General features: G+C 45.4%; 1 protein-coding gene and 2 pseudogenes across 1 annotated transcript; 2 read left to right on the forward strand and 1 right to left on the reverse strand.

Moving 5' to 3' along the window:
- Positions 1-12,197: 12,197 nt before the first annotated feature.
- LOC123190933 (uncharacterized) lies at positions 12,198-13,953 on the forward strand (annotated as a pseudogene).
- Positions 13,954-14,052: 99 nt separating this feature from the next.
- Positions 14,053-14,944, reverse strand: LOC123038210 (ubiquinol oxidase 4, chloroplastic/chromoplastic-like; annotated as a pseudogene).
- Positions 14,945-23,759: 8,815 nt separating this feature from the next.
- LOC123038211 (exocyst complex component EXO70B2-like) lies at positions 23,760-25,333 on the forward strand. The gene has a single exon (XM_044462102.1). The coding sequence runs from the start codon at positions 23,760-23,762 to the stop codon at positions 25,290-25,292; it is 1,533 nt and encodes a 510-aa protein (XP_044318037.1). The 3' UTR covers positions 25,293-25,333.
- Positions 25,334-27,046: the final 1,713 nt, after the last annotated feature.

Raw genomic sequence — 27,046 nt, forward strand, 5'->3', positions numbered from 1 at the left:
GAGAAGGAAGTGGAGGAGAAGGAAAGGTGGCCGGCCCCCTTTTCCCTAATCCAATTCGGACTAGAGGGGGGGGCGCAGCAGGCCCTTTTTCCTCTTCCCACTAAAGCCCATCAAGACCCAATACTTCTCCCGGTGAATTCCCGTAAGTCTCCGGTACTCCAAAAAATACCCGAATCACTCGGAACCTTTCCGATGTCCGAATATAGTCGTCCAATATATCGATCTTTACGTCTCGACCATTTCGAGACTCCTCGTCATGTCTCCGATCTCATCCGGGACTCCGAACTCCTTCGGTACATCAAAACTCATAAACTCATAATATAACTGTCATCGAAACCTTAAGCGTGCGGACCCTACGGTTCGAGAACAATGTAGACATGACCGAGACACGTCTCCGGTCAATAACCAATAGCGGGACCTGGATGCCCATATTGGCTCCTACATATTCTTCGAAGATCTTTATCGGTCAGACCGCATAACAACATACATTGTTCCCTTTGTCATCGGTATGTTACTTGCCCGAGATTCGATCATCGGTATCCAATACCTAGTTCAATCTCGTTACCGGCAAGTCTCTTTACTCGTTCCGTAGTACATCATCCCGTAACTAACTCATTAGTTGCAATGCTTGCAAGGCTTAAGTGATGTGCATTACCGAGAGGGCCCAGAGATACCTCTCCGACATTCGGAGTGACAAATCCTAATCTTGAAATACGCCAACCCAACATGTACCTTTGGAGACACCTGTAGAGCTCCTTTATAATCACCCAGTTACGTTGTGACGTTTGGTAGCACACAAAGTGTTCCTCCGGCAAACGGGAGTTGCATAATCTCATAGTCATAGGAATATGTATAAGTCATGAAGAAAGCAATAGCAACATACTAAACGATCGGGTGCTAAGCTAATGGAATGGGTCATGTCAATTAGATCATTCAACTAATGATGTGACCTCGTTAATCAAATAACAACTCTTTGTTCATGGTTAGGAAACATAACCATCTTTGATTAACGAGCTAGTCAAGTAGAGGCATACTAGTGACACTCTGTTTGTCTATGTATTCACACATATATTATGTTTTCGGTTAATACAATTCTAGCATGAATAATAAACATTTATCATGATATAAGGAAATAAATAATAATTTTATTATTGCCTCTAGGGCATATTTCCTTCAAGTATGGTTGCGTGCAACTTGTCTTCTGCATAAAGATTTGGTTTGGGACCAGATGAACCTACATTGGCTGATTGGGCAACCTCCTCATTTGGGGCAGTGGGTTTCTTGGTTGTCTCTTCTTCAAGATTTACCATGTCTGTAGCAAGAGGGTCACTTGAGCCTTTTGCATATTGCCCTGTAGCCATGCTCCCTCCAGCTATATTCACCATCTCCTTATAATGAGTAATAGTCTTGTTAAGGTATTGTTCATCCTCTGGGTGAGCCTTGTAGAACCAAAATAAGTAATTTCAGTAAGTATTTTGACATAAAGAAACATTCAGCAAGTATTTTAGCATATAGAAATAATTCCGGCAAGTATTTGAGCATAAAAGAAAGATGTACAACAAGTGTTTGGACATAAAGAAACAATTCCAGCAAGTGTTTGGTCATAAAGTAACATTCCAAAAATTATGTTAGCATAAAAGAAAGATGTACATCAAGTGTTTGGACATAAAGAAAGATGTACATCAATTGTTTGGAAATAAAGAAACAATTCCAGCTAGTGTTTGGACTTGTGTATACTGATTTCAGCACGTATTTCGACTTATAGATACTGATTTCAGCAAGTATTTGAGCATGAACAAAGAAGTATAACAAGTATTTAACTTAAGAAACCCATTACAACAAGTACTTTCAAACAATGCGAACAAGTAGAATGATTTGTGTAAAGGAAGAATAACAACAAATACTCATGGGCAGGAAAATAGTTCCGGCAACAATAGACAATGTACATCAGTTCCGGCAAAAGGACAGATAATATACATCAGTCTAGCACACGCACACATGAGCAGACTCTAGCACACGCACACATGAACACTATGCATCAGCCTACAGCAGCAAAGCATCAAGCGCACACATATTAGAATACACACACACGCGCGGACGCAGCCTAGCGGACGCAGTCGTGCGCATGCAGCCGCTCGTCGGGGAATCCTTCTCCACCTCCGCCAGCACACCCTGGTGGTGAGATCCCCCCATGGCCAGGCTCCCCATGGTGGGCAAGGGCGACCTCCTGGTGCCGCTCGCGCCTTCTCAAGCCCCCAGCTGCCGCCCTCATTCAGATCGAGTCGCGCCGCCGCCTCAAATCTAGCCCGCGTCGCCCCTGTGCACACCCTCCGCAACGGCCGGCCGGCACACGCGATTGATGGAGGTAGGGAGATAGAAGGAAAGGAGAGGAGAGGGAAAGAGTAGAGAAGGACTCACCTCTTGCCGGCCTCGGCTAGATGCGTCGCCGTCGCTGCCGACGCCGCTCACAAAAGGGAGAGACGAGGAATGGGGAAAGTGAGGGTTTTGTGAGGGGTGAGCGGGGGTCAATACCCGAAAATAGTGTTTTGCGCGTGAACGCAACGACGCGCGCGGGGTGGCTGGCGCGACCCGCCAGTTTTTCGCGGCTGACCCCAGCCCCGTTTTCGGCAAATATTCCAAGCATCTGGTTGCCCCTGTCCTCCCTCGCCTCGGATCCAAAGGGTGGCGTCCCTCATATAGAAGGGCTATCCCTGTCCCTCAGAGGATATCCCTGCAACCAAACGCATCCTACATATGTATTATGTGACTATGTGCACGCTTGAGTCAAGTTGCCGATCGTTTGGCAAACTATAGCCGTACGGAGCGAGCTACCGCTGTGTGGCTAGGCTCAATTCCTCCTTGTATTGAGGATGTATGGTCTCTCGACTGTAACTCTATAAATTTGCAATAAAACTCCCTTTACCCTCGCAAAAAAAAGTTAAGTGACTGCAATTTCTTATTTTTAAAATTATAGCACCAAACTGAATATCAAGCGCAAGTTCTGTGACTCCCAGTGATATTACCTCCTTTAAAACCCTTTAATGTTTGAGAAACAGTGACCAGTCTGCAGCGAAACATGGTTACCGCCAAGCTTTTTGGCGGTAGGGTAACACAGCCTACCGCCAAGGTTGTTGGCGGTAGGGTATTTTTTGTGTCAAGCGGATATGACGGTGCTGTTAAGTCTTACCGCCAGTGACCGTGACGGTAGGCTGTGTTACCCTACCGCCATCTACCCCGGCGGTAGAAAAATGATCAGATCTCAAAACTTTATCAAAGCAGGGTCAAATCTCATTGAACTTTTACAAAAAGGATCAAAACACCAAATTTGGCCAGGGTCGAACGCCGACTGATATGCTGGAAGGAACCGCCTGACGAGGACTGACAAGTGCTGCTGGCGAGTCAACACCAACCGCCACCACCCCCGGAATGGTGCACGTCGACCAACCTCGGGAAAAGCAATAGTACCTGGAGCGGCGAGAAGGCGCACGAGATGTGGCTCGCTCAAGGGGACCGCAGCCTTGTGCCCAACCAGGCCCTAGCGCATCTCCTTGGCCCCACCCGCTCCACCTCTTCTCGGGCTCTTTGCCAGTTCGTCGCGCACGGCCGTCTTCGTCTTCACGCCGCGAGGCCGCCACGATGTGGCTTAGGCTGGTCACAATGGGCAAAAACGTAGTCTAGTAACTTACACACTTCCCTAGACTATGTTACTACCTCCACAGTGGGTAGGAACATCTATGTAGTGTCATACAACAATGTATTTATTAGATTATAGACTCATTGTTTCTTGGAGTGTGTGATGTTCCGGTAACTTAGCTAGTTACCACAAGCACCTCTCTCTTCATTAAATATGTGACACATAAGCAAAGTTGTATTGGAGTGTATGATGTTACTCCTAAGTTCCTCCCTATTGTGACCAGCCTTAGATGATGGATGGTTCAAAGCACACGGCGTCGCGAGTTGCTTGGGAGCGAAGACAAGCTGCACGCAGCCCAAAAAATGTTTAACACATATTCAAATAAATATTTAAAAACATGTATTTGAAAAACTATTAATCATGTATTTCAAAATGACTATGTAAGCTGGTCATACATGATCGAGGCCCTCACGGCATTTGGGTTTGGACAGCGCTGGAGAGACATTGTGTGCATCTTGCTTGCGTCGTCCTCGTCTAGGTATGAAAAATATACAATGTGTATGAAAAAGTAGAAATTGAAAATATATTTGAAAAATATATATTATGATGTATTTGGAAAGAATTTAAATATGTATGAAAAATCTTTCTAATGTATACGAAAAATGTACAATGAGTATGAAAGAAAGTAGACATCAAAACATATATTTGAAAAAAAAATGTTATCATGTAGTTGAAAAAAAAGTTAAATGTGTATAAAAAATATTTCTGATGTATACAAATAATGTACTGTGTGTGTATAATAAAAATAGATATGTGTTGAAAAAATTTAAAGAAAAAATTAAAGGAGAAAAAAGATGAAAACTGGCGAAGAAACACATAAAACTGAGACAAAAAATATTCATTGAAAACCGACAAAAAAGCAGCCCCTAAACCCCGCTCTCGCATCGCAGGACCGGATTGAGGCCGAAAATATTCAATGGAAATTTGTTAAATTTGTATGAAAAATGTTTCTGATATATACAAAAAATGTACAATAAGTATAAAAAATTGTATGTATATCGCAAAATTGTTTTCTTGGCTTTTGGGTTTTCCCCCTGTATTTCTGAGGTTTTGGACAAAAAAATCCATTAAAACAAAATTGTGTGCGACAAAACGCATTTTTCTTTTTTTTCCTTCCACAAGAGGAATAGTCGTGCCTCTGGGAAACATAAATGAACTCGTTTCCTTTTTTCCTTCCATGAAAGGCATAGTCGGGCCTCTCGGAAAAGAAAAGAAAACTTATTTTCCTTCCACAAGAGGCACGGATTTACTTCTGCGAGAGGCGTAGTCGTGTCTCTCGAAAACAAAAAATCACTTTTTTCCTTCTGTGGGTCATGCCTCTCAAAAACAGAAAAAGAAGTTTTTCCATGAGAGGCATGGATTTTCTTCCGCAACAGGCACAGTCGTGCCTCTCGGAAACGGAAAAATATTTTTTTGCCTTCCGTGAGAAGCACGGATTTGTTTCCATGAGAGGCACGGATTTCCTTTTGCGAGAGGCACAGACGTGCCTCTCACAAACGGAAAAGATCCTTGTTTTTTTTCCATGAGAGACACACATTTACTTCTCGTGGAAGCACATATTTATTTCTTTTTTATAGTCGTACCTATTTTGCAAAGGAAAAAAACATGCTCCGTTTTTGGTTTTTTCATCCATTTTTTTTGTGAAAAGAAGTTCGTCAAACCTATCAACATGGAATCTAGTTTTAAAATCTTGACGCGAGGAATCCATTGGTTAAAATGGTTCAACATTTGGATGCATGATTTAAGAGGTAAACCATTTTGAATAAATAAATCTTCAAAAAAAGGGGAAACTCCCAAGTTGATTTTAAAAATATTCATTGAAAGTCGAGAAAAAAATCAGCACGTAAAACCTGCTCTTCCAGGAACCAGATTGGGGCCTGATACGTCTCGAACGTATCTATAGTTTTTATTGTTCCATCCTATTATAGTATCAATATTTGATGTTTTATATTCACTTACAAGTAATTATATATCATTTTTGGGACTAACATACTAACTTAATGCCCAGTGCCAGTTGTTGTTTTTTGCTAGTTTTTTTTTCTTTGTAGAGTATCAGTATCAAACGAAGTACAAATGCAATAAAACTTTTTGGAGATTTTTTTGGCAATGAGAGACCCTGGAAGCTTCGGGAGGGGATGAGAAGATGGAGCAGTAGCCCACAAGGCACCAGGGCGCGCCCAAGTGGTAGGGCGCGCCCTGGTAGCTTGTGGGGCCCACATGGCTCCGTTTGACCTAACTCCGCTTCTATAAAATTCTCAAAAAACAGGAAACCAACCAGGGAGTCCACGGAATACTTTTTCTGCTGCCGTAAGCCTCTGTTCTTGAGAGATCCCATCTAGGGACCCTTTCTTGCACTCTGCCGGAGGGGGAATCAATCACAGAGGGGCTCTACATCAACCTTGCCGCCCTTCCAATGATGCATGATTAGTTACCACAGACATATGGATCCATCGTTAGTAGTTAAATGGCTTCTTCTCCTTTGATGTTCTTCAATACAATGTTCTCCTTGATGTTCTTGGAGTTCTATCCAATGTAATTCTTTTTTTGCGGTGTGTTTATTGGGATCTGATGAATTGTGAGTTTATGATCAGATCTATCCATGAATATTCTTTGAGTTTTCTCTGAACTCTTTTTAGCATGATTGTTATAGCTTCATGTTTCTTCTCCGATCTATTGATTTGGTTTGGCCAACTAGATTGATCTATCTTGCAATGGGAAGATGTGCTTTGTGATGGGTTCGATCTTGCGGTGCTCAATCCCAGTGACAGAAAGGGACATGACACGTATGTATCGTTGCTATTAAGGGTAAAAGGATGGGGTTTATTCATACATGAGTTTATCTTGTCTACATCATGTCATCTTGGTTAAAGCGTTACTCTGTTCTGTATGAATTTAGTACTCTAGATGCATGCTGGATAGCGGTCAATGGGGGGAGTAATAGCAGTAGATGCAGAATCGTTTCGATCTACTTGTCTCGGATGTGATGCCTACATACATGATCAATGCCTTGGATATCGTCATAATTATTTGCCTTTTTATCAATTTTTCAACAGTAATTTGTCTACCCACCGTATGCTATTTTCTCGAGAGAAGCCTCTAATGAAAAACTGTGGCCCCCGGGTCTATCTTTTATCATATAAAAACCCTACAAATACCTTGCTACAATTTTTCTTTATTTATGTTGTATTTTTGTCCAATCTATCTATCAAATATCATACGGTTTAATCTTGCTCGTAACTGTGAAGGGATTGACAACCCCTTGTTCGCGTTGGGTTGTAAGAATTTGTTGTTTGTGTGCAGGTGCTGCAAACGAGGTGTTGCTTGGTTCTCCTACTAGATTGATAACCTTGGTTCTTAACTGAGGAAAACACTTTTCTCTATTGTATTGCATCATCCCCTCCTCTTCAAGGAAATCCCAACACAATTCACAAGTAGCAGGGCGGCTCATAGCAAGCTCATTCCCTCTTGCTATAGGCGAGAAATAGTTCCTGCGAGGCAAGTTATATATACTTCCTATGTCAATAAATAGGTGAGATGTAGGAGGTGGCCTCCCACCGCGGGGAACGTATCTAGTGCACCACGATAATTGTGCTACCGGTGCGTCAGATCCCTTGCACATTCAAAAATGTTTCAAAAAATCTGGAATTCTTTTTCGTGCATTGACACAACACCAATATATGTTGTCACAATTTCTTTAAAACATTGCCCGAGATACAAAAATGAAAATTTGACCTCAATGTGCTAATGGGCCTAAACTGAAGCCTAACTTGTGTTGTGTACTATTTAATGCCAAATTTGTCATTTTTGTGTCTCGAGCAATGTTTTGAATTTTGATTTGAACTTTTGTGGAAAAACACATTGATGTTGTGGCATGCACTAAATTGTTTTCGAATTTTTACGAATATTTTTGAATGTGCAATGGGGTACTGGTGCACCGGTAGCACCATGCACCAGATACATCATGGTGCCTACAATTGGTCATACCAGGCCATGGAAAAAATTGGGGCCATTTCAAAGACATCAGGAAACAACATGCTCTCAGATGAAGCCTTCTGGCCTACCCGAACACCCTTCGTTGAACATGGTCTATATTTGGACATCCTTCAAATGATCCTAACTTTTGCAAGCAGGTGGGCATGCCCATGGTAAGCATCCATGTCAATTTTAATTATTTTTTCCGACATAGTAAGCAAGTTGCGATACGTCCGGTCATTTATTGGCCTTTTCTAACCGAGAAAACTCTAGAAAATACAAAATTTGTCAAAAACCAAAGCAACTTGGCATGTTTCCTTTAATTTCTCATATAAGCTCATGAAAAAAAATTGGATCATTTGACAAATGTCGAGAAACAACGCGCCTTGAAACGGAGCCTTCTGGCCTACTCGGACACCCTACGTGATCCGTCAAATGTACATGGTGTTTTTTGGATATTCTTGAAATGACGGATGTCAAATGATCCGTCAAATCTTGTAAGCATGTCGAGAAACTTGGCATGTTTTCATGGTGTTTTTTTGGATATTCTTGAAATGACCCCAATCTTGTAAGCAGGTGTACATGCCCATGATAGACATTCATGTCAGCTATGAAGGAAAAAAGTATTTAAAATCACAATTTAAACATTAATTTCTTTTAAAAAGCACTTAATAAATATTCAAAAGAAAATTTATATTTTAAACCATAATTTCATACACCTACTTAATTTTTTAATTTTGGTATTGCAATTTTTTTTTCAAATTTTGGAATAGTTTTCAAAATAAATAATAAAGTACAAAATGGAGAAAATAAATTAACAAAAAAAGAGAAGGAAAATGAAACAAACAGCTCAGGCCTTGGCCCAACTAGCCAATGGCATCACTCCTGTCGGGCGCCTGTTGGGTCGGCCAAGCGCTAGCGAATTTCAAACAAGTTCACCGACTAAGGAAATGCGTTCACAAATTCCTAGAATATTACCTTTTTCCAAAATACGTTCAGGGAGTTACAAATAATGTCTGCGCATTTAAATTTTGTTCGGAACTTAAAATGTATTCCTTATTTCAAATATTTCCTACACAAATGAAAAAATTGTGCGGGGAAATTAGAAAAATGTTTTCAAGTTTTGTTCGTATTTTTCTTATTATTTTTCAAATTCAAAATGTGTTGGTATTTTTAAAATAAAATTCATGATCAATTTTTTATTCGCTCTTAAAAATGTTCGCGTTGTGTCATTATGAGCAATTTTTAAAGACACGAATATTTCCTTTTTCATTTATGTACAATTTACTAAATTTTGAGAAGAATAAGTAAATTTGGAAAACAATTTTTTTTGAAATTTTGACTAAATTTGGAAAGTGTGAGTATTTGTTGGAAAATAAAAAATAAACAAAGAAGAAAAAAAATAAAAAAATAAACATAATACAAATGAAAAAAAGATGCAGGTTTGTGAAAAAAATCGATAATCTGAAGAAAAACAATATTCATGAATTTGAAAAAAGTTCCTGGGCTTGAAGAAGTTCACGGATTTTGAAAACAAAATTGGAAGTAAATGAAGAAAAGTTCACTAGAGTGTTAGCAAAAATTAAAAAAACTCACGGATTTGGAAAAAGTTTGTGATATTTGAAACGGGCTCACAAATTTGAGAAAAGTTCACGAAATTGGATTCGAAATGTTGAAAAAGTTATGCATTTCAAAAATCAAGAAAAAAGAATAAAATAAAATAAAAACCCAAGTAAAAAAGCAAAGTAAAAACCGGAAAAAACACCCTGATAGAAAATACAAACCAGATTCTTTCTTTATAGTGTTATATTTGACACACTACGAAAGATGAAAAAAAAGAAGTTAGATATAGCAGGTTAGGTATCGGTTAACGCATCTGGTTATGAACTGTGAGCCTAGTCCTGAGTTCGAATCTTAACGTGTTCAATATTTGAAGGAAATTGGCCCAACCCATTTCAGAGGGGGTGTGTACAGCGTATACGTTCCGGCGGTCATACGAAAGTGGATACGACTTGCGAAAGTTCCATATTGCATTTTATACGTTGGGATGTGTGCCGCGGCGGGGCTCATCACATAACTATGTAAGATTCACAAGCATGAAAGTCTGCCTAATATCTACATATAAAAGGAAGGAAAAAGTGAAACAAAAATAAGTGCATACAAAATATATGATCAGGTTCATGGAGCAAAAATCTATAATCAGGCAACTATAATGATATTTTTTTTAAACAGGCAAAAGACTTGCCCTTCCATTGATTAAGAAGAAGAGGAGACAGGGTCCGAATACAGCAGCCACATAGTGGCGAAAAAGAAAAACTACTCACGAGGCAGAATCACATCTAAACCCTTGGCCCCCGTAGAAACCCATAGGCTTGCCTCATCAAGGATCTTGTCCACGATAATGATCGAAGGCGTAGAAGTATTTCTAAAAACCCTAGCGTTCCTCTCCTTCCATAGCTCCCAGGAGACCAACATAAGGAGATAGGCCATTCCCTTCCGAGATGGCGAACGCGCAAGGGAAAGCTTAGTCCACCTGTCGTTGACATTGTTCAGAGTTGCCCAATCATGCGTCGAGAGGTCAACCAGCCCAATCCTCGCCTTAACCGTGTTCCAGACGGCGATCGAAAAGTGGCACTGGAACAGAAGATGGGTCGCCGATTCCTGGACCTGGTTGCAGAGCGGGCACAAGCCGCAATTTGGCCACCCCCTCCGTTGTAGCCTATCAGCCGTCCAAACTCTGTTGTGGATGACTAACCAAGCAAAGAACTTGCATTTAGGAGTGGCCCACACCTTCCAAAATGGTGTTAAGCAGAGGCGTGGTGGTATGCCCCTCGAATTGCATCTTGTAGGCTGAGGAAGTGGAGTAGGTACCGTTGTCCGTGAACTTCCAAGTGATCGTATCTTGCGTGTCGTGATCAAGAATAACCCCCTCCAGCTTCTCCCACGGAGTGGCAAACTCCTGAATATGCACGACAGAGATGCCTTCTGTTAAGTTGATCTGGGTGACCCAAAAGTCTTCATTTAGGGCCTTTAGTATAGAGTAGTCTTTCCTTTTGGTGATATCAAATATTCTGGGAGCAATATCCATTGGCCTCAACCCATCAAGCCAAGGGGACTTTTAGAAGAGAGCTTTGGAGCCATCTCCAATTTTCACCGTCGTACACGCGGCAAAAAGGTCCCTACCAGCCTCGTCGCAAGGGGTGCCAAGCCCAACCCAAGTGTCGGTGTCAAAACCAGCGGATCTCGGGTAGGGGGTCCCGAACTGTGGGTCTAGGCTGGATGGTAACAGGAGGCAGGGGACACGATGTTTTACCCAGGTTCGGGCCCTCTTGATGGAGGTAAAACCCTACATCCTGCTCGATTCATATTGATGATATGAGTAGTGCAAGAGTAGATCTACCACGAGATCAGAGAGGCTAAACCCTAGGAGCTAGCCTATGGTATGATTATATGTTGTGATTGTTGTCCTACGGACTAAAATCCTTCGGTTTATACTTAAAGTTATCAAATAAATATATTGTAAGTTATTAGGCTCAAGCTGCACAAATCATTAAGATTGAGTAAACCATGAGCGTCGATAGCAGTTCAAGTTAAATATTGCAACACATGACAAGTTAACAGACTACCATATTACATGTTATCACACTCAAGTTGCATAAGTTATCTGGTTGAAGTAAACTTATAAGTGTTGAAAGCGGTTAGAGAGTTAAACATGCTGACACGATGTAATTTATCAAGCTAAATTAATATGAATTGCCAGGTAGAAACAATTGAAGTTACTATTACTGAAAAACAAAATTAGTTAAAGAGGGTAACAAAATCTAGTGTTACCATGCTGACACCCTAGAAGTTATCAAGTTGACGTAGTATAAGGTATCAGGTACAAGCTGCATAACTTATCGAGCGGAAGTAAACCATGAGTGCTGAAAAAAATGAGTAAACATGAATGCCGCTCGAAGAGCGAAGTGTCAGTTGAAGTGACACGAGAGAGAGAGAGAGAGAGAGAGAGAGAGAGAGAGAGAGAGAGGAGGTTTGTGGGAGACGACGGTGTCGAAGGTCTGACGCCCGCAAACCTTTCTAGCTTTGCTTCTAGTTTGTGTGATTTCAGACGTCTAGACCATGTCGTGAAAGTTTGATGTATGATGTTAGATGACATAAAGTGTCCGGACAACATGATTAATAAGGCATTTGCAGACGATTTGACGCAAACATTGAGGTTGCTTGATTTCAGTGTCATTTACGACGGTTATGTTTTATCAACACTTTTGTGGATTGAAATAAATAAAATTTGCTCACTTATTCAACATGACAACTGTCCTAGTGGAGCGTTTATGCTGGTCATAGTGGGGAGTAACTTATACTAATGTCATGCATACGACACTAGTCTAAGTTACTACCTTCATAGTGCACCTCTTTCCTCATTAAATACTTGCCATATAAGTAAAATTGTCTTGGGATGTGTTAAATTACTATCTAAGTTACCCACTATGACCTCAGCTGCTCGTATCGTGTGGTTGACGTTGACCCGGGTGCTGCCGTTGCCGTGCCACACTTCTCATTCTCACTCCCCTGCCTGCCAATCTCACCGAGCTCGACCAAGGGCGTCCATCCATTGCGGGGTGGCGTGTTGCCGTGCCGGAGTTGAGAACCAACGGCTCCATGGCTGCCTGCCCGCCGCGCGGCCTCTACCGCGACCGGATCCGGACCGTCGCCGTGACCGGAGCACAGATAAGATCCACATCCACTCTCTCCTCCCACTCTCAGTCCGGTCAAAGCGGATCCAGCTGCTCCGGCGATTCCGGTGATTCCGTTTCCTATAACAACTCTGGCAGCCCCTCCCATTCGCCGTCCGCCGTCGCAACGGGTTTCGGCGCCCACGGCCACGAGCTCGCCAAATGGTAAGCGACGGTTACACCCAGTGTATTATCCAAGCGTTCCATGTCGCATCTCCCGCACCAGCATTTGGATTCGGTGGCCCGGACCGTGCTCTGGAGGATTGGTTCTTCGAGCTTGACGTGGACTGGGTTCTTCAAATCCATAGCGAGCATGGCTTATTTCAGCAGCTTCAGCTCCAAGACAAGTCGCCGGCATGGCTCCGGCCAGCGTCATGGCTCCAAGACTTGGTCGAGAGATGGATTCGAGCTCTTACCGTAACTGCCTTCAGTGTCCAAGCGATGGTCATCACCGCTCACCAGATGCCGGCGGTCGCACGGTTTGTCAAAGCGAGCATTGCCAAGATGCTCATTTCGTCGATGTTATTGCCCCTGTTCTTAGGGTGGAGAATTTACGGGCCGTGCTAGACATGTTTACTTGTGTCTCCAATGCATCATACATGTTTAAGCCGGTCGTGATCTCTCCGGAAGCCCAAAGCATATTCAGCGAGATAGGCGGCTCGTTGGAGAGACAAGGAGACAGGCTATATGAGGTCCTATCGAGCATGATGGAGGAGGTGAGGACACCCATGGAGGAGGACGACACATGGGCTATTGAGATTCTTCGAGGAGGAGGTGGGGTTCACAGAAACACTCGGTTGATGGTAGATTACATCACATCCATGAGGGAAGCATGTGCATCGACGCAGAACTGTGCACCGAGCAACAACACCGTAAACCTTGGTGACCTGATAGATGACACGATCGAGTATCTGGAGGATCTGCTTCTGAGAAAATCAGAGCTATGCTCGGATCCAAGCCTGAGGTACATTTTCCTGCTCAACAATTCCCATTTCGTAGCACAGGTTTCTGAGCCATCGGTATCGCTTTATCTTGAGCAATGGTCTGAACTTAACCTTACACCTGAATGTAAGAAGTTGATGGATAGCTATCTTGATGTTTCTTGGGGACATGTCCTATCCTGCATACCCAAATCGAGATTTCCTGGACCCATCCATTGTTGGATCAACACCTCTTCCCTAACCAAATTTGAATCGGCTTTTCGAAAAACTTACCAGGCTCAGAAGTTCTGGAAGGTCCAGGACCCTCAGCTCAGAGATCTGCTGCGGAGAGCTATTGCGGAGAGAGTCATTCCAGGTTACCGCGACTTCCTGGAAGAGCATCCAGAGCTAGAGAAACACATTGGCCGCGGAAGCAGCAGTCCTGAGGTTTTCAAGAAGATGTTGGGAGAGCTATTTGAAGGATGAAACTTCCTAGAGGCATCAAACAGAGTCACCCGACAGATAAGAGACCGGAGTTATGTTTCATCATTGTATTTGGAACTATTTCTTTCCTTTTGATGTGAAGTTGTATACTGAATTCCGTTGGTTGCTTAAGCGTTGGATACTACATCAACTGGTCACGTTATCTGTGTGTGATTTTTTTTAATGTCCTGATTGAATGACGGATACTTTTGTATTCTGCTTCCATCATTCCATGTCAATTTCGTCCATAGACTTCCTCAAATAGAAAACACTCATAGAGAACTGACATGCTTAGTTTCAAGTTTGCACAACATTCTCTACACACTTACTTTCATCTAGTTCAGTAAAACATGATATGTAGCAGTTAAACAGAGTCCGTTTTGACAGAACAATGGATGGACAGATATACAAGGAGTTTCAACGTACTTCCGTGATCAAGAGGTGATGGAAATCATTTGTGTTTTCAACAAAGTGCACTTTGGCATAACCAGCTCTTCTCCACCAGCCGAAGGTTTGTCTCATCAGGTGAAGCACCGATATAAACACAGATCAACAATCAATCAGTCAAGAAAACAGGTACTGAACTGGTATACCAACTATACCAAAATTCAGAGACCTTACAAGCATGTAAGACGAGAGCCTCATCGAAATACGTGTCCTAGCGACCATTTCGAGTATGAAGTAAAACAAGTGGTAAAACGGCCACATGTTCAGAACTTCGGACAGGCAAAAAATAAATTCAGAGTCAAAATATGTATGGGGAATCTGGAGCAGCTGGCGGTATGGGTCACTCACTGTGAGGAAGATGTTGAAGGACTGCTCGAGCCTCACGATCCAGCTGTCAGCCTAAGTGGGAGCCAGGGGGTCGTCCGTGTCGACGGCTTGTTCGGCAGGGCCAGCCGCTGTAACAAGATTTGCACTGAAGAAGTTGCAGCAGCTCAAAGACCATGTAACAGCGAAGAAGGCCCAAGTTGAACAAATCCAGAACGAGCAGAGCAAAGCAGAGGGTGCGGTGTGGTGGCTGTGACGGGGCTTGCGGTTGCCTAACCTTCCCCTGATGGAGTATGGCCGGCTAGGCTATCCTTCCTACTAAGGGCTCGTTTGGTTGCATAGGCACCATACCCAGGGTAGCAAAGCCCCATCGGAGGAAATTCCCATGGCAAGCGGGATCCCTTCCAACACACGGGGGAAATTTCTGTTGTCGTTTGGTGCAGAAAGGTGGCAGGCGAGCAGGGACGAGGTGGAGCAGCCGATGCAGCGGGGACAAGGTGAATTCTCCCGAGGTCAAGTGGCCGTGATTTCCTGCCCAGGGAAAGCAAGTGGATCGGGGATGAAAAATTCCTTGCCCGATGGCACCAAATCGCCCTCCAGAAAAACCGGGGCACAATTCAATCATGGTTTCCACGCCCAAGGAAACAGCGGCGATCCCCCAAATGAGGCCTAACGGGAGTGGACAAAATTACTGTTCTGACCCTTAAGGCAAACTAAATCCCGATTTGACCTCGTTCCAAAAAAAATTTCGTTTCTGACCTTTTTCGGTGACGCCAAGGTCCCTGGCGTCTGGGTTACGAACCAGACGCCACGGTCCCTGGCGTCTGGCCCCTGGCCCGCACTGCCCGCCTGCCCGTTGACCTGCTGACGTGGCAAAGGGGCCAGACGCCAGGGTCCCTGGCGTCTGGCCCCGGTAAGTGGATAACCGCGCGGGCCAACCCACCCATCCCCATCTTTCTCCTGGCGGCGCACGACGAACAGAGGGCTCTGTTCTTCGCCCCTTCTCTCCCTCCCACCACCACCCCCCTTGATCTACTCCATCAACCCCTCAAACTCACAGATCGGACCCCCCCAAGCTTCTTTGAGGTATTCTCTCCCATTCCCTCCAATTTTTTTTTGTTTTCCCCTCTTTGGTTGGATGCATTATTCAACACTAGGTGATGTTAAATGAGTAGATGGTTTCTTATTTTTAGAAAATTTTGTGTAGTTGATAGATGATTAGGTATGCAGTAGATGATGTGTAGTTGAACATGTAGGTAAAATCAATTCGGTTTTGTGTATATGTTGTCCATAGGATTTTTTTTTGAATTAAGAGGGGTGATGAATATATGATTTGTGTATGTAAAATAGACTTTGGCATACTATATTTGGTTTGATAGATGATGTGTGTATGTGTAGATAATCCTATTGTTGGCATACTATTGTTGGCAAAAAAATTTATGCAAAAGAGATGATGAAATTTTCTTATTGTGTGTGACATGATTTGTTCAATAGAATGGCGGATGATGATAATGAAATATATTTGATGGTGAAATTTGGTACTCTAGATGATATGTTTGCATATGTAGAAGAAAGAAATGATGTGGTTATGTTTGAGAAGAATGGTGTTTTCATATGGAATAAACTTGGAGAAGGAAATTGTTTGATATTGTTCATGTATTCATAGATGTTTGTGAAATTTTTTTGTAGGATGGCGGATGGTGATGGACCTTGGTATGACGGATTAATTGATGAGTGGGATAAGGAGCATCGTGCTCGTGCCATTGAAAATGGACAGGTAAGAAGCAAGACTGGGTCAATTTTCGTTGTTTCTCATTTGTGTTCTTGTATTGATTATTAAAACATCACTTTATTTGCAGGTTGTAGTTGCTATGCGCATGAGGGGTCATTCCGCTGATGACTTTGATTACGACCCGCGGTATGAGCCTTACATTCGGAGATTGGGTCTTCTCCCATTCGTGTTGCAGTTTAAGCGACGCGCTCCGCCGGTGAACCACGCGGCGCTGACCGCACTTGTGGATCGTTGGAGGCCGGAGACTCACTCCTTCCACCTTCCATGTGGTGAGATGACGATGACCCTACAGGACATGGCTATGATAAGCGGCCTTCCTATCAATGGACAAGCTGTTACCGGTCGTGTCAGCGTGGGTAATTGGCGAGAACGGACTGCCGATTTAATTGGCGTTCAGCCCGAGGGCCCTCAGGAAGGCAAGGCCGATACAGCGAAAGTGAGGCATTCTTGGCTAAAACTGGTCAGAGGAAACACCAACCCGTTCCCTCAGGATGCCAATGACGTGGTTGTGCAGCAGTACGCGCAGGCCTATCTTTGGTATGTACTAACCAAGGTAGTCTTCTCAGATGCAACCGGGAACTCAGCCCTCTGGATGTTCTTGGAGCCACTTAATAACTGGGATACCCAGTATAGCTGGGGTTCGGCCGCACTAGCATACTTGTATCGTCAGGTAAGAGATATTTGCAACCAATTATTTTGCATTTGTCATGCGCCTCCATATCTAACATGTTTGTTTGATTGCAGCTTGACTTGGCGTGTCGGAGGAAGGAAGGTACATCCTCATTGTCTGGGTTTGTTTGGAGCCTATCCGTGTGGATGTGGGAGCGGATCCCGGTTGGACGGCCCGATTTGAAGAACCCCCTCATGGCAAACCCACGGGGTAATCATGACGGGTTGCATGATGATGATCCATATCGGCGCCCTACGCTTGCTTACTATTGGGAACAAGTGACAGTGTACACAGGAAGCTCGCATGTGCGATACAAGTGCTATATGAACGAGCTGGACACCTTGACTGCTGAGCAGGTTATGAGAAGTTCGATGAGATAAAATTTAGTCAAGAATGAAACTTATGTATGTAGCTAACAATGTATCTCTTTGTTTTGCAGGTACATTGGTTGCCTTATGTGGAAGATCGTGACTTTGATCTTAATGAGATGTGCACGCGTGATAGCCATCTTTGGCGGGCGAGGTGCCCAATGATATGCTTCTTCGCAGTCGAGTGGCACTTTGTAGACCGTATGGCAAGACAATTTGGAAAAAGACAAGGTATTCCAATTGAGGAGAGCAAGGAGGAAATGCTATCTCTGCATCGGTAAGCAAGCATGCCTTGAGTATGTAGTAGAGCATTGAATAAGTCAGTGTTTGCTAATGCTTTGTCCCGTGCATCATTTGTAGGTTCGATCGAAGGAACAATCAGGATATATCGGATTGGGCAAACAAACACCGTGCATGGATAGAAATTTGGAATCAAAGAGACACGTTAGTGCAATCAGAGAATAGACCTCACAATCAGTCGGAATAACAATGTCCATTGCCTTGAGTATGCCATGATGTCGGTCCGATATGATGCATACCTCCCTAGCCCCAATCACGTTGTGCCTAACATGACCCATGAACCACTCCCAGTTGTCTTGGTGCTCGGAAGGCACCAAAGCAAATGCACATGGCAACACGTTGTCGTTTGATGAGTGCGCCATTGCTACCATTAGTGTGCCCTTATATCTACCGGTCAAGAACGTGCCATCTATAGACAAGACCGGACGACAATGCTGAAACGCCTCCACACATTGTCCATAACTCCAGAAGGCACGGTGGAACACTCCCTCGTGATCCTCGACCACATGAAACATGCCCGGGTTCCTATGTGCAATGGCGGCCAACAACCTTGGGAGCTGGTTGTATGCTTCTTCATAACCACCGTACAACATCCTAATAGCATTTGCCTTTGCCTTCCATGCCTTCCCATACTTGACTTCATAACCAAATTGTTTTTTCACCGTCCGCATGAGAAACCTCACTTTCACAGTGGGATCAAAGGCTATGTCTTTCATCCATTTGTATCCAAGATACTCAGATGTGAGTTGACGGTGTGTCTTTCTAAGTCGTTTCGATGGCGGTTTGCATCTATGAGTGGTATCACAACTTGTTAACACCCATTCTTCGGTTTCTTTAAGCTTTCTTGCACGAACCTTCCATGTGCATTCCTTTTGCTCACACACCACGGTGTAACGCAATTTCATGTCGGAGTGCTCAACATAAATTGGCCTATGGTTTCGAATGGCATAGTCAGCCAACCAAAACTTCAGCATAGGCAAGCTCAGAAACTTCAATCCTTTCTTCAAATAAGCATTCTCGTCCTCATTCTCCACCCTTGGTTCTCCTGGATCCGGGCATGGTGTTGGCTCAATCGCCGTCATTCTCATTCCACCGTCAACAACAGCTTTATGGGCAAGGCCGAGATCTTTAAATAAGTGAGTTCTTTTTTGTAAGCCCGTCAGCTCAAAGTGGATTTGGTTCTCCTCCTTTGTGAATCCATCCTCGTCCAACTGTTCAACTGGACCCTCGTCATCCGAGTCATACGCATATTGACGCCTAAAAGGCAAGTCACGATCCATGTCCTTTTGCGCTATGTACACATCCAAGTCACCAACATCATTGCCATGAAACCCTTCCTCTTGCTCTTCGTCGTCATCATAAGCATCTTCATCCTCTTGAATTACTCTGTCACTAGCAATCACCTCAACTTCATTTGCTTGGCTAGTTGGTGGTTGGCTAGAAGCATTGGGGGCATACAACTCAACCTCATTTGCTTGGCTAGTTGGTGGTTGGCTAGAAGCATTGGGGGCATACAACTCAACCTCATTTGCTTTGATAGTTGGTACACGGGGACATGGTGGGGGATAAACATTGGGGGCATCAACCACAACCCTATGCTCAACAAGTGGCACCATTGTCCTCTCGCTCATGTCATCCATTGGGGAAGAGACATGCCGGTTCAAATCAAAGGTAAACCGAGGAGATTCAGTGGTGGCAAACAATTCAAGTGACTTGTCTTCCGATTGGGATACTTTTTCCTTGTATACATCCCAATGCAAATCCGAGGTGATAGGCATACTTTTCAAGCGAGATTTGGCTCCAACTCCAACATCATACCTTCCTATTAACTTAACATCAACATTGGTGTCCATCCACTTCAAGACTTGTCTCACTTTTGCAACAACATCCTCATAGCTAGGGCTTCTATCAAAAACCAATGGTTCCTCACCCGTGTCGGCATTGTTACTCAAGAATGCCTCCTTGTCAATGTAATGAACATTAACAAGTCTCTCCATCTAAAAATTACATGAATGCATTTAAGACCTCAATGAGAATTGGTGTTTATCCAAATACATCTTATTATATCCAAATCATATCAACACTAAATTATTGGTGATGACCACAAAAGTATCACTAATCACTAATTAACACACTAAGCAAAGTTAACCCTAATCACTAACTAACCCTAACCCCCAATCTTTCTACTCAACAAACATATATTCCTACTACACACCATGCATAGCACTATATTATCAAAGTTAACCAAGCCATTCACATTAACATAAGGGGGAGAAAACATGAACTAGGGTTCCACCAACATGTATAAAATGCAACCAAAAGGACAAGACTTAACAAAAAATAATTGGATGATTTGGGAGAGATTAACAAGAGCAACAAAGTGATGGAAAGATCCGCCTAAGGGATGTACCTTTTGGAGAGGATTTGAGGGGGAGCTTGAGGGGTGAGAGAGAGTGGGGAGGCAGCAGCTCTTCTTCAAGCTCGGGCTGGATTGGGGAAAGTGTGTGGGGTGGGACCCACACACTCTCCCGGTGGGGTTATCCACTTACCGGGGCCAGACGCCATGGACCCTGGCGTCTGGCCCCTTTGCCACGTCAGCAGGTCAACGGGCAGGCGGGCAGTGCGGGCCAGGGGCCAGACGCCAGGGACCGTGGCGTCTGGTTCGTAACCCAGACGCCAGGGACCTTGGCGTCACCGAAAAAGGTCAGAAACGAAAAAAAATTTGGAACGAGGTCAAATCGGGATTTAGTTTGCCTTAAGGGTCAGAACAGTAATTTTGTCCAACGGGAGTGGTTTGGGGCAAAAGAAGCCTCCTTTTGCCCTTTATCGGTCAGCGGTGTCCATGTGCCATGTTGGCAGAGGCGGAGTGGTCTCGGATGCCGGGACAGCGGCCCTGTTGGTGGGAGCCACGGGGCTCGTGGGCACAGCTTGCGGCTCAGGTGTGGGCCCGTTGCCATGGCCATGCGGGTGACGTGGTGGCCGGCGCTTGACGTTCGATGAGTGTGGTGCTGCAGGTGCCGGCTGGTCCCACCACATTTCAAAGGCGGAGAATTCTTGTCGGGGATCATTCCTTGCCTAGTTTTGGCTAGGCCAACGACGGCAGCGGCTGTGGGCGTCATACCTTCTTTAAGGTGTCGTCGCGACTTCTCTTCGTCCTTCGAGTGGCTCCGGTTGAAGACCTTGATCCTTTGGAGCAGGCGGCGATGACACTCCGGTGTCGTTCCCTTGTTGAAGGCGCCACCTTCAAGTCCTCGGTCCATTGAATGCAGCTTCGCCTCTTCCTGATGTTAGGTCATGGTGAAGGACACTTGTCATTGCTTGGAGTGGTTTGGAGTATTGCAGTCGTTCTTCTACACCTTTGTATCTTACCTTGGATCTGTTTGCACAGGAGGTCGCCACGGCTGAGCCGGTGGGCGATGGGCTAGGGCGCACTCCTATCCTTTATGTACAAGTGCTGGCCATGGACCCATGGTGTGGTCGTCATCTCGCGGCTATGGTCTGCACCATGGTCCAGCACTTGTCAGTCGCTGTCAGGCGGATCCGGCAATAGGTGTTTTTCATAAATTATATTGGGAGGTCTCATCGAAATTATCGACGTATGATTGGCAACTAGTGTTGATTCAGGGCCGGCACTTCTCTCATAGTTTTCTTCCCTACCGATCTCTTCGAGTTACACACAGAGGATAGGAGCATGGCGGACCACCTGTCAAGCGTGTTTACCAGCCTCAGAGGTAGCAGCAGCACAGAGGGGCAGCTTGCTTCCGTGCCGGAGGAGAGCACCATCGGCTTCACGGATGCCTTCGGCCCGCCGCCCAACTCCTATCGCGACTCAATCCGGAGAGTCAGCGTCCTCTTCCCCGAGTGGCGCATCAGATCGACTCTCTCCTCCCAGTCCGATCAGAGTGGATCCAACTACGACTCCAGCAGCTCTGTTGCCTCGAGGTCCAACAACTCTGGCAACTCCTCCGGCTCCGCGTCCGTGGGCGGAGCAGACTTGGGTACCAGCGAGCTCATGAAGATTGCTCACAGAATGGTCAACGACGGCTACACCCAGCGCATGGTACGAGCATTCCACAGCACATCTCTCACGGAAACAATTGGCCCGGACCCTGTGCTGAAGAATTGGTTCGTCGAGCTTGACGTCGACTGGGTTCTCCAATTACGGCCACAGCTCCAGCTCCAAAAGGCAACTGCGTATTGGCTCCAAGAATTGGTACAGAGGTGGATCCGAGCTCTCGCCTTAATTGTCGCCAGTATCAAGGTAATGATCTATACGATCCAAGAGGCTCCGGCAGTGGCACGGTTTGGCGAAGCAAGTATCTCAGCAATGCTCGGCGTTGTCGACACCATGCTCGATGTTATCGAGGAGGATAAGCTACAGGTTGCCCTACACATGTATATGTGTGTCTCCAGCGCATCATACATGATTATGATGATGCCCGTAGTCTCTTTGGAAGCCCAACGCATTTTCGATGAGATAAGCGCCTCGTTGAAGACAGAAGAGAACAGATTAGTTGAGGCCGTATCCAGCACCATGATGAACATCAGGATAGATTATGATGAAATCTCGTGGGATATCGAGATTGAAGGAAACGGAGGGGGAATTCACACAAAGATTCGGTTCTTGGTGGATTGCATACTATCGATGAGGAAAGCATGTGCTTCGACGCTCAAATCTGCACAAAGCCAAAGCACCGTAGAGCTTCGTGACGCCATAGATGGAACAACAGAGTATCTGTTGGATCAGCTTTTGGGAGATTCAGAATGGTTCTCTGATCCAAGCCTCAGGTCTATGTTCTTGCTCAACAACTCCAATTTTGTTGCTCAGCTTCTGGGAATTGAACTTACAACAGAATGCGAGAAGTACAAAGATTTCTATCTTCATTTTTCTTGGGCACATGTGTTGTCCTACATACAGAACTGGAATTCTCCTGGACTTCAACGTCGTTGGGTCCACACTTCTCCGCTAGCTAAATTCAAGTCAGCATTTCATAAAACGTACCAGACTCAGAAGTTCTGGAAGGTTCCGGACCCGCAGCTCAGAGATGAGCTGCGCAGAGCTATCATCGAGAGGGTTATTTCACGTTACCGTGACTACCTGAAGGAGCATCCAGAGCTAGCTGAACAGGTTAGCCGTGGAAGCAACAGTCCCGAGGTTTTGGAGGAGATGTTGGAAGAGCTATTTGAAGGATGAAAACTATTTGAGGCATCAGTAAGAGTCACCCGACAAATAAGAGACCGGAGCTATGTTTCGTCGTTGTATTTGGAATTATTCCTTTCCTTTTGAAGTGAAGTTATATACTGAATTCCGTTGGTTGCTTAAGCCTCGGATAGTAGATCAACTGGTCACATTCTATGTGTGTGATTTTTTTTAAAATTTATTTGATGTCCTGACTGTATGCCGATTGCCGTATACTTTTCCATTCTGCTTCTGCGTCAATTTCATTTATAGACTTCCTCCGATAATTGACATGCTTAGTTTCGAGTTTACACAACATTCTATACGCACTTATTTTCATCTTGTTCAGTAAAACATGATATGTAGTAGTTAAACAGAGTCCATTCTGACAGAACAATGGATGGACAGATATGCATGCAAGGATTTTCAACGTACCTCCGTTACATGATGAAGAGGTGATAGAACTCATTCGTGATTTCAGCAAAGTTCACTTTGATTAATCAGCTCTTCTCCACCAGCCGAAGTTCTCGTCAAGAGAAGCACCGCTGATTAACAATCATCAATCAGTAAACAAAAGAGGCACTGAGCTGGTACCAACTATTACCAAAACCATATGTACACGCAAAATTTAGAGACCTGCGTTGCTATCCCACCAAAATTTAGAGACATGGTGTGGTCGTCATCTCGCGCACCCAGGTCCGGCACTTGTCAGTTGTCAGTCGCTGTCAGGCGGATCCGGCAAGAGGTGTTTTTATAGATAAATGGGAGCTCTCATCGAAATTATCGATGCATCATCGACAATTAGTGTTGATTCCGAGCAGGTACTTCTCATAGTTTTCTCCCCTGCCAATCTCTTCGAGCTTCACAAAGTAGGAGCATGGCGGACCACGAGTATACGAGTCTCAAAGTCCTATTACAAGGTAGCAGCACGGAGGGGCAGCTTGCTTCCGTGCCGGAGGAGAGCACCACCGGCTTCACGGATGCCTTGCCGCCGTCCGACTCCTACCGGGACTCAATCCGGAGGGTCAGCGTCGTCTGCTCCGACTGGCGCATCAGATCCCGTCAGAGTGGATCCACCGACTCTGCTGCCTCGAGGTCCACCAACTCCAGCTACTCCTCCAACTCAGCGTCCATCGGCACAGCAGACTTGGGTACCAGCGAGCTCCGGAAGATTGCTCAGAGAATGGCCAGTGACGGTTACACCCAACGCATGGTACAAGCATTCCACACCGTATCTCTCACGCATACATTTGGCCAGGACCGTGCGCTGAGGAATTGGTTCATCGAGCTCGACGTCGATTGGGTTCTCGATGTATTGCTGAAGCTACTTCTCAAAGAGGCATCTGCGTATTCGCTAAAAAAATTGGTCGAGAGGTGGATCCGAGCTCTCACGGTAATTGTTGCCTGTGTCGACAAAGAGCTGGTCACCACCATCAGTGACGCGCCAGCGGCCGCACGATTTGTCACAGCGAGTGTCTCAGCAATGCTCGTCTTTTTTGATGCCATCGTCCAGGTTAACGGGGAGGAGAAGCTACAAGCCATGCTACAAATGTATATCTGCGTGTGCAGTGCATCATATGGCATCTCGCCGATGCACACGGTCAGTTCAGGTGCCCAAAGCATTTTGAACGATATAAACAGCTCAATGGACAGAGAAGGGAACAAGTTAATCGAGTCCATATGTGATACGATGGTGCAGGTGAGGCGGACACTCATGAAGTTTGACAACTTGTGTGCCACTGAGATTCTGGAAGGAGGAGGTGAGGTTCACAAGAACACCGAGTTGATGGTGGATTACATAGTTTTGATGAGTAAAGCACATGCTTCGACACAGAAGAACTCTGGACAGAGCCAGAACACCGGAAAGCTTGGAGACCTGATACATTACACAATTGATTATCTGAACAATTTGCTTGTGCGAAAATCAGAGCTGTGCTCGGATCCAAGCCTCAGGTATTTGTTCCTGCTCAACAATTCATATTTCATAGCACAGACAATGTCCAAGACATCGGTATCTTTTAATCCTGTGCTGAGGGGAGGACACCAAAGAGGATTTAAGTTGAATCCTGAATGTGAGACCTACTTGCATAGCTATCTCGATGTTTCTTGGGGAAATGTGTTGTCCTTTATACCTAAATCGAATTTTCACGGACCACTCCGTCATTGGATCCACACCACTTCGCTGGCTAAATTCCAGTCAGCATTTGATAATACGTACCAGGCTCAGAAATTCTGGAAGGTGCCGGAACCTCGTCTCCGGTCCTTACTGCGGGAAACTATCATCAAGCGAGTCATTTCAGCTTATAATGACTACCTGAAGGAACATCCAGAGCTACAAAAACACGTTAGTGGCGGAAGTAGTAGCCCTAAAGTTTTGGAGGAGATGTTGGGAGAGCTGTTTGAAGGATGAATACTAGTGGAGACATCGACCAAAGTCACCCAACATATAAGAGTACAGAGTTCATGTTTCATCATTGTATTTGGAAAAAAGTCCTTTAAAGATGAAGTTGTATTGTGAATTCCGTTGTAGCCTAAGTGCCTCTTTATTTTATTTCGTGGTCCCATGTAAAATACTTATGATTATACAACATTCTATGCAAGATTTGTCTTCATCCACTTCAGTGGAACTTGAGCTTGCAGATGCCAGGGTCACTCTGGACGTCAAGGTTGCACCGAAACTTCTGCACTAAAGACCGGCGAAATTTCACCAAAAAAATAGTTATATTTGCTATGTGGTTGCCCTACTTCTGTATGGAAATTCATTTGCATTTAGCATAACAATTGTAAGGGGTTATGCATGTATGACTGATTGTTATGAACGGTTATAATCTACACCAGCTGAAATAAGCACTGTGGATATACTGGATTTTTTTTTTAGAATGAAGGCTCAAGGGAAGCCTGACTTTGAATTAACGAAGCCATCAACCGGCCAGGATTACACAAGGCCACCAAGCAATAGCGACCGAAAGATACAATGGAGCTTAGTGAACAGCTAAGAATGCAACACACACTACAGCAGAAAGAAAAATACATGAAGAGCCCTGCTAGTAGTGTCGAAGCCTACTGCACATAGTCAACAGAGAGAGGATCAACAGAGAAGCCTTGATGATTAGCCGATAGCCAGAGAAAGGTGTGAACTGTCTGAACCCAAGGACAAGGGAAGAACATCGCTCCCAACGCCGAAGAGGAACCCTTTCCTCTCGCCTAGGCTCGAAGGCGCCGCACCGTTGGATCGTTGGCGCTCACCCAAGAACTAGAGCAGACGCCAGCCGGATCCCCATCGCAGACAAGTTGCACAACCCTCACCACGCCGCTGGCACGCACCACAGCTGCACTGCCACCTCTCCTGAACAACCAAGAGCAGAAGAATAGCCATCGGGAGGTCGCCGAAGAAGAAAGCTGCAGAGGCCAAGAGGCAGAGCAGGGGAGCACCAGGTCCCGTTCCAATGGCCGCAAGAAGGACTCTTGCAGGAACGAGCACCCTCCACAAAAAAACGCAAACTTGGCCTCGCAGACGACAGACGCCCACCAACCACAACGTCCCTCTCCTGAAGAACCAGACACCCCAGACGGCGCCTCCAGCGAGGACGTGACGCGGTAGGCGCCGCCGCCGACCAACCCGAGACGGGTTTGGGTTTTCACCCGGGGTCTGGGACGGGGGTGAAGAGGAGAGCCCTCAATGGCGCCTCCAGGGAAGAACACGACGCGCACACGCGCCGTCGCCGTCGTGGCCGAAGGACCGGCCAAGGGTTTTCCCCCGAGCTCGAACCTGAGCACCCGCACCCCGCCAGCACCGGATCTGGCGACCAGAGTCGTAGAAGGGCATAACCGGTGGGGAGGAGAGAGCAGGGGAGGAGGGTGTCCGACCTTCAGATCTGGGGCAGAGGGAATCCGCGCCACGACCGCCCGCCGTATCCTCGCTGCCCGGGCAGCCGAGGATGCCGGCCACCACTTCCTGCGCGCGCTGCCAGTCACGGAGGCAGCGCCGCCTCGCCGTCCGGGGCCGCTGCCCCGTCTTCCAGGTCCTTCGCGGGGGCACGAAGCAACGCAGCACCTCACCGCCACCTTCATCGACGACCCACCAAGCTTGCCCGTCGATCCCCTCAGGTGGCGGCGAGGAGGGGCTGGGATTGAGGGGGTGGCGGCGCGGGGGAAACCCTAGTC

The sequence above is a fragment of the Triticum aestivum genome, chromosome 2A (assembly GCF_018294505.1).
Source record: "Triticum aestivum cultivar Chinese Spring chromosome 2A, IWGSC CS RefSeq v2.1, whole genome shotgun sequence".
In the NCBI taxonomy this organism is placed as follows: Eukaryota; Viridiplantae; Streptophyta; class Magnoliopsida; order Poales; family Poaceae; genus Triticum; species Triticum aestivum.